The sequence below is a fragment of the Myotis brandtii genome, unplaced genomic scaffold, assembly GCF_000412655.1.
Source record: "Myotis brandtii unplaced genomic scaffold, ASM41265v1 scaffold405, whole genome shotgun sequence".
NCBI classification, from domain to species: domain Eukaryota; kingdom Metazoa; phylum Chordata; class Mammalia; order Chiroptera; family Vespertilionidae; genus Myotis; species Myotis brandtii.
The window spans coordinates 1,794,810-1,803,477 of NW_005365553.1; the positions used below are offsets into that span (position 1 = coordinate 1,794,810).

Below are 8,668 nucleotides of genomic sequence, written 5' to 3' on the forward strand. Positions count from 1 at the left end.
TTGTGGCCATTCACAGTATGGTATTTCTGAATGACAATCTTGTCTACAGAGTCATGGTCGTCAAAGGTTACAAAAGCAAAGCCTCTCTTTTTGCCACTGCCTCGGTCAGTCATGATTTCAATCACTTCTATTTTCCCATACTGTTCAAAATAATCACTTAGGTGATGTTCTTCAGTGTCTTCTTTAATACCACCAACAAAAATCTTTTTCACAGTTAAGTGGGCACCAGGTCTTTGAGAATCTTCTCTTGAGACAGCCCTCTTTGGTTCCACCACTCTTCCGTCCACCTTGTGTGGCCTTGCGTTCATGGCTGCATCCACCTCCTCCACAGTGGCATAGGTGACAAACCCAAAGCCTCTGGAGCGCTTGGTGTTTGGATCTCTCATCACCACACAGTCCGTGAGCGTTCCCCATTGCTCAAAATGGCTCCTCAGACTCTCATCAGTTGTTTCAAAGCTCAAACCTCCGATAAAGAGCTTCCGCAGCTGCTCGGGCTCCTTGGGAGACTCAGACTTAGACATGATGACTGCAACAGGGGAAATTCCAATGATGCTTACTCCTCGGCGTTCACCAGCAGAAAGGAGTGATCTAAGGAGCGTATCTCTGTATTTATACCATTTGATTTTAATTCTATCCATTCTATTCCAAAGGTTAGGGCATTTGTTATCTCCATTTCAAGGTCACTACTCTATTGTTCTGTTAAGCTACAAGGAAGTAACTGAAGGAGATTATCCTAAGTAAAGATTATGTAGCTTAAGCATGATTGTTCGTAGTTAAAGTGATTAACTACCCGCCTGGCACTTAGTTAAGGGGTTTTACTGATTTCCTTCCTTAGTCCTGTTAATCCCTAACTCCAGGGAAAAATCCCCATCTGGGGAAACAACCTTTCCCGGAGAGGTGACCTTGGTTAAAACACATAGCACTAAGAAGGGGAGCAAACATATTAAGAACAGTATGCCATATACCCCAGGTCCCTTGAAACATATGCTGTGCAGATGTTTCTTCCCTGCAGCAATTGTGTCAAGCAGCAAGGATGGACCGGCTTCCGGCAGACATCCCCCAAGGAGTCCTGGATTGGAGAGGGTGCAGACCAGACTGAGGAACACCCCCTTGATCCTCTTAACTGCTCTCCCCTGCTGGCCTGATTCCCCTAATTGCTCTCCCTTGCCAGCCTGATCACCCCTAACTGCCTCTGCCTCTTCCCTGCCACGTGGCTTTGTCAGGAAGGATGTCCAGAAGGTCGCCCGGAAGATGTCCAGTCTAATTAGCATATTACCCTTTTATTAGTATAGATTATTTAGTTTAAAGACTAAACATGATTTCGTGCACTGGACCTCTAGTTATCTAAATAATAGATGATAATTTTTAGCTCTTAAGTCATTCTAGATAGTATTTTCATTTTAACAAGTTACTCTTCATTTCTTACTCCAAAGAAATAATAGCCATTTCAGAAACTGTATGAGAATGGTAAGAAAGATGTATTTTGATGTGATGTTCCTTTCAGTGTTCTTTAAATCTGACATTTGGGTGACCAGCTGTTCAGACCCAGGAAACTATATAAGCAAACAGTGGAAAGACTATAGTCTATAACTGTATAGACATAGACTATAATGTGTCCTCCAGATTTTTCATCATTCAAATGATAAAATGATTGGCAAATTCCCTTGATGAAGGAAGTCAAAAGATTTTGAGTATGCCGGGAAGAATTTAGTTAAGATTTTTGGGAACTGTATGTGAAATTATAGACTCCTTAATTATTTCATTTCATAGCATTAGAAGAACATTTTGGGCAATGTGGTATCATCTCACACCTGTCAGAATGGCTATCATCAACAAATCAACAAACAACAAGTGTTGGAGAGGATGTGGAGAAAAAGGAACCCTTCTGCATTGCTGGTGGGAATGCAGACTGGTGCAGCCACTGTGGAGAACAGTATGGAGTTTCCTCAAAAAACTAAAAATGGAACTCCCATTTGACCCAGTGATCCCACTACTAGGAATATATCCCAAGAAGCTAGAAACACCAATCAGAAAGGATATATGCACCCCTATGTTCATGGCAGCACAATTCACCATAGCTAAGATTTGGAAACAGCCTAAATGCCCATCAGCAGATGAGTGGATTAAAAAACTGTGGTACATCTACACAATGGAATACTACGCTGCGGTAAAAAAGAAGGAATTCTTGCCATTTGCAACAGCATGGATGGAACTGGAGAGCATTATGCTAAGTGAAATAAGCCAGTCAGAGAAAGATAAATACCACATGATCTCACTCACTGTGGAATATAGAGAACAACATAGACTGATGAACAGGGACAGACCCAAAGACAGAGAAACAGCAATCAGACTATCAATCCCCAAAGGAAAAGTAGGGGAGGGTGGGGGTAAGAGGAAGAGATCAACCAAAGGACTTGTATGCAGGCATATAAGCCAAACCTATGGACACAGACAACAGGGGGATGAGAGTATGAGTGCAGGGGTGGGAGGGGAGGTTGGGGGTTAATAGGGGGATGAGGACACATTTGTAATACTTTAACCAATAAAGAAATTAAAAAAAAACTATTACAGTGCTCTTAAATATAGATACTGGAATCTAATTCCATAGTGATTTGATACCCACAATTGTATATTTAAAAGACACATCAATAAGTTCTTTTGTCAGAAAGTATACATTGTTCCTTTTCCTCCTTATTCCCCTTACACTTACCTCACTGATTTTTTTGGTTAAAGTCTTTATGTTTTGATTATACCTTTCTACCTTTCTGAAACAAAATATATACACAATATGACATTTGAAAACTCATTTATTGTCTGTTACCACAAAGCTCTAAGTGTTAAATAAATTTTTTTGGATTGAAAAAAAAAGAAGAAGAAGAAGAAACAGTCTGTAATTATAGTGTAAAAAACTTATTTAAGATCCAAAGAAAAAATGTTGCCACCTTTTAGAATCTTAAATTTAAAGAATTTGCAACTTCTGCCTCTTTGGATCTTTGTGACCTGGCAACTCTCTTGATTGGCTTATTTGCTTATTAACCTGATGGCATGTTTCAGTTTCCCTCTACTACTAGGATTGGGAACCAGTGTAGCTTCCCAGCACGGTCCTCTCCTTACACAACCCAGAGGCAGCAAAAATGGTGGTTCTTTTTCAATTGTGAGCTCCATCAAGGAATATCAAGAATTTACTAAAATCTCTGCCTAATTGCAGAGAATAAATTCTCATGCTGCTTTCTTACAAATATTTCAAATTATTTGTCTAACAGTAAATTGGACCTGACATGTTAATTGGTTTAGGGAGCCATGCATGATGTTTGCTCATTTGTGACTAATACTTAATACATTAGTATTTTGGGGAAAAGTGTAGATCAAGTTGGAGAAAACTGGGTCTAGAGCTCAACCATCCTGCAACTTCCATTATCAGAGAGACCACAGACACTAAAATTAGTGTGAAAAGTGCATAAGTGGCTCACTCCTGGCCTGGCTGATGACTCATCTGACCTCAAACACATAATTTCACTTCACTTTTCCTGGGGTTTTTCCTCCAATAAAATAGACCTAATAATACTGCATAAGATATTCATAAGGAAATTGATAGAGTTAATGAGATAATAAAAATAGTGGGAAATAGTTGTTGAAAGGACCTCAGGGCCTTATATTCACACTCCACTCTGCTGTGTGGGAACACCTGACCCATCCAAATCTATTCTTTCAATGACTGTTGAGCTAACCCTAGTACGGTCAGATGGAGAAGCTGCAACAGCCTCCCACTCAGATCCTGACTTCTTCCTTGACTTCATGAGTGAATCACTTATCACATTGAACCTAAGTCTCTTTTTTGGTAGCAGGTAGATACCATTATCCTATGCCTTTTTCAATGAACATGGCAAACAACCACATGCTTATGAAACTCCATGGAATCATTTGGAAACAGTACATTTGGTGGGCATATGTTTGTTTGTTTGTTTGTTTCTCAGCCTCCTTTTCCTTAGGATTGGTTTCTAGTGAATGATAGATTGGAGCTGGACACATCTAAAGGCAGTCTCACAATGAACACAATCTGCTCTCATTAGAGTCACTATCTGTGATAAGCAGAGACATTCAGTAGCTTTATAAGCTGTTGTAGCCAGTCATACATTAAAATATATTTTTAGCATAGAGTTGCAAATAGACTAGAGTTTATCTTGTAGTTAAGCACTTGGCATTTAATAACTACTATGAGAAGTTTACAAATTCAGGCCATGAAATAAATTTTAAAAATGGATATATATAGGATAGGCAAAGGTAGGTTTAGAGTTGTGGGTACACAAAACACAGTTTATTCTTGTATTATTAGAGTCCCAGTGCACGAATTTGTGCATGGGTGGGGTCCAGCCAGCTTGGTCCCGATTGGGTGGGTCAGGCCTGTTGGGAGGAGGAGACGGCAGGAGGTTGGTCAGCTGGCCCACCTGACGGGTCCCAGTCAGGGCCGGGCCAGCCAGGGGGAAGGGGCCTTGGGGGATTGGCTGGTGGGCCCCTCCCCCAATTGGTGGGGGGGCAATTGGGGGCAGGGCCAGCCGAGGGGAGGGGCTGTGGGCAGTAGCAGCCGGCTTTGCCCCTGATTAGAGTGGGGGGGGCTGATCGGGGGCAGAGCTGGCTGGGGGGAGGGCCATGGGCCGATCAGGTGGTGGGGACAGATCAGGGTTGGGGCCGGCAAAAGGGAGAGGCTCTGGGTGGTGGGCCAGTCAAAAAAAGGGGCCTTGGGAGATTGGCTGACCGGCCCCACCCCCGATCAGGCAGGTTTGCTGGCCGCAGTGGGTGTCATAGTGACCAGTTGTTCCAGTCGTTACAGTGTTCTGGTTGCTGGCTTTTATATATATAGATTATTTCTTAACATTGTATTATTTTCCTTACTAACAACTGTAAACCTACTTTTGCCCCATGCTGTATATATAATGGGATTTTTATCTGTGAAAAACCAAAGGTAAATAATGTATTATCCTTATCAAAAATTTCATTCTGACCTGATCAGCATGGTTCAGTGGTTGAGTGTTGACCTAGGAACCAGGGGGTCACAGTTTGATTCCTGGTCAGGGCACATGCCCGGGTTTCAGGCTGGGTGTGCAGGAGGCAGCTGATCAATGATTCTTTCTCATCATTGATGTTTCTGTCTCTCTCTACCTCTCCCTTCCTCTCTGAAATAAAAAAATATATATTTAAAAAATTTTTTTTCACTCTGTGTTCCAGTGAGGGAGCCAGAAAGAAAGCTCCCCTTTATTTTAATTTCTAAATTACAGATGAAGAAATTGAGGCACAGGCCAGAGCTGTAAGAAATTGGCTATAGAACATGTGAAATGAAAGACATTAGCTGCTTGTGCTGGTTGGATAGATGCATTGTATACTCATTTTTAGGTTGAAAAGTGAGACATATTTAAAAATTTACCTTTAGTGGAATTAAAATGTTCTTGGCCATTGCTGTTCTGTTTTGTTTAGTCTAATTAATTCTTACTGCTCGAGTCTGTACCCTTGGGTGATTTTAAATGAGTAAATATGTAAAGAGTTTTCATTTGCTCCATTATGCTGACTCATTAAGTGATCTTATAGTCTAGTGTCTATCTTTTCAGCTAGGATTAATTTCTTCTCTCTCTTTATAAACAACACACAAACACACAAACACACACATACACACACACACACACACACACACACACACATAGACACAGAAACACACTGATTATTATACATCTATCTTACTAAAGTTTTTTTATATATATTTTATTGATTTTTTACAGAGAGGAAGGGAGAGGGATAGAGAGCCAGAAACATCGATGAGAGAGAAACATTGATCAGCTGCCTCCTGCACACTCCCTACTGGGTATGTGCCCGCAACCAAGGTACATGCCCTTTACCGGAACCGAACCTGGGACCCTTGAGTCTGCAGGCCGACGCTCTATCCACTGAGCCAAACCTGTTAGGGCTATCTTACTAAAGTTTTAAGTGCATTTTTTCCAAAAGTGTCATGTTTTCTGAAAAAAACAAACAAACAAAAATGGAATGAATATGATAGTTTTGAAAAACTGCCATTTAAAAATACACAGATAAGAACTACAAGAATGTAGTCTTTTTTTCTTAGCGTTTTAAGAACTTACTCTTAAAAGGCTATTGAAAATTCTAATAGCCATTTGATTTTAGTGTCCTATTTTCCAAATCATGTTTACCCCCAATAGTATTTTTATTACTTAATTAATTTCAGTTTCTTTTTGATGTAGAAAAATCACTTTATAATCAAATCTCTGTACAAGGTAAAAAAGCACAAAGTAGACAAAAAAGCACAAAAGTAAGACTATATATCTTTTTACAATGATATTAAGAATGTCACCCTAGCCAGTTTGGCTCAGTAGATAGAGTGTCAGCCCATGGACTGAAGGGTTCTGGGTTTAATTCCGGTCAATTGCATGTGCCTTGGTTGTAGGCTTGATTCCTGGGAAGCCTGCAGAAGGCAACTAATCAATGTGTCTCTCTTACACTGATGTTTCTCTCTCTTTGTCTCTTCCCCTCCCTTTCACTCTCTCTAAATATCAATGAAGAAAATATCCTTAGTCAGGATTAACAACAACAAAACATCTATGAAATACTGAGATTAATGACTAATCTCATAAAGTTCAAATTGGACTTCCTTTTATGATAACTGTGTTCTTAACATCTTCCCCTAAACCTTGGATGCTTATAAAAAATTTATTCACGTAGTTTTCCGGAACCAAGATGGCAGCATAGGTAAACACCTGAATTTGCTGCCACGCACAACCACATTAAAACTACAACTAAAGGACAAAACAAATATCATCCAGAACCACAGGAAGGCTGGCTGAGTGGAAATTCTACAACTAGAAGGAAAGAGAAAAGCGCATTGGGTCCGGTAGGAGGTGCAGAGGTGTGAAAGTGTGGAAGTAATGAGGTGTGAGCAAAAGGGGTTGGAAGCTGGGTACGCTGTTGTCTTTTCCAATCTGGAGGGAGTTACAAGCTCCCAACTGCTCTGAACTCCAGTTCCGGGTGAGAATTTGGGGACTCAGACTCATACGGAGAGAAACTGTACTATCTGACATCAGGACAGACAGCCTTCTCGCAGAGGTGCTTGCAGCAGTCATTGTTCCTGCACAGGCAGTGGGACACAGACCCCAGGACCTCTCTGAGGCAGAGCAGACTGGCAGCCATTGCGGTTTGCTCGGCCCTGGTGATTCCCTGAAACCCCGCCCCACCCAATTTATAACCCCAACCAAGCTGTGCACAGAGGCTTTTGCATATGAATGGCCTGGCCTTTTCCCGCCTTAAAACCTGGGCAGACTCAGTGAGCACCAAAGCCCCACTGAAGCAAGTCCTACCCCATAAGGGTATCTCCAGCACAGAAGTTCTCCCATTGTAGACACAACTGGTCCTCACAGCCAAATGGCCTGGAGGTAAATTCCTCCCAGTGATACTAACAGCAATCAAAGCTTGAATACAACAAGACTGTGAACACAGCCCACAAAGGGGTCCACTCAGGTAATTAGGGAGGCTGAGCAACTGGGCCCTATAGGACACCTAGCACACAAAGCCACTCTATCAATACAGGGAAGCAGCCAAAATGCAGAGATAAAGGAACAGGTCACAAATGAAAGAAATGGAGGAAAGCAAACTACTGGATATAGAGTTCAAAACCACAGTAGTAAGGTTACTCAATAATCTTCTAGAAACCTCTGAGAAATATAGTGAGACCCTCAAGGATATGAAAAAGGACCAATTAGAAATTAAGCATACACTGACTGAAATAAAGAATAATATACAGAGATCCAACAGCAGACTAGAGGATCCTAAGAATCAAGTCAAAAATTTGAAATATGAAGAAGCAAAAAACACCCAACCAGAAAAGCAAAAAGAAAAAATAAACCAAAACTATGAAGATAGTGTAAGGAGCCTCTGGGACAACTTCAAGTGTACCAACATCCGAATTATGGGGGTGCCAGAAGAAGAGAGAGAGCAAGATATTGAAAACCTATTTGAAGAAATAATGACAGAAAACTTCCCCTACCTGGTGAAAGAAATAGACTTATAAGTCCAGAAATCACAGAGAACCCTAAACAAAAGGAATCCAAAGAGGACCACACCAAGACACATCATAATTAAAATGCCAAGAGCAAAAGACAAAGAGACAATCTTAAATGCAGCAAAAGAAAAACAGTTAGTTACTTACAAGGGAGTACCCATGTGACTGTCAACTGATTTCTCAACAGAAACTATGCAGGCCAGAAGGGAGTGGCAAGAAATATTCAAAGTGATGAATAGCAAACACCTAAAGCCAAGATTACTCTACCCAGCAAAGCTATCATTTAGAATTGAAGGTCAGATAAAGAGCTTCACAGATATAAACAAGCTAAAGGAGTTCATCACCCCCAAACCAGTATTGTATGAAATGCTGAAGGGTATTCTTTAAGAAGAGGAAGAAGAAGAAAATGGTAAAGATAAAAATTATGAACAACAAAGTAACAACAAATAAATATCAACAAGTGAATCTAAAAATCAAGTGAATAAAAAATATAAAGAACAGAACAAACTGGTGAATATAATAGAATAAGAGGCATAGAAAGGGAGAGGACTGAAAATTCTTGGGGGGAAGGGGGTGTGAGGGGTGTGGGAAGAGACTGGACAAAAATTGTAC

The 8,668-nt window shown here is 40.8% G+C and overlaps 1 protein-coding gene across 1 annotated transcript in view; it reads right to left on the minus strand.

The window, feature by feature from the left end:
- LOC102246353 (heterogeneous nuclear ribonucleoprotein A1) overlaps window positions 1–597 on the minus strand; it is a 12,079-nt gene extending 11,482 nt beyond the window's left edge. The window contains exon 1 of the mRNA XM_005873293.2: window positions 1–597. Coding sequence (XP_005873355.1) covers window positions 1–521 — 521 coding nt within the window. The 5' untranslated portion in view covers window positions 522–597.
- Window positions 598–8,668: the final 8,071 nt, after the last annotated feature.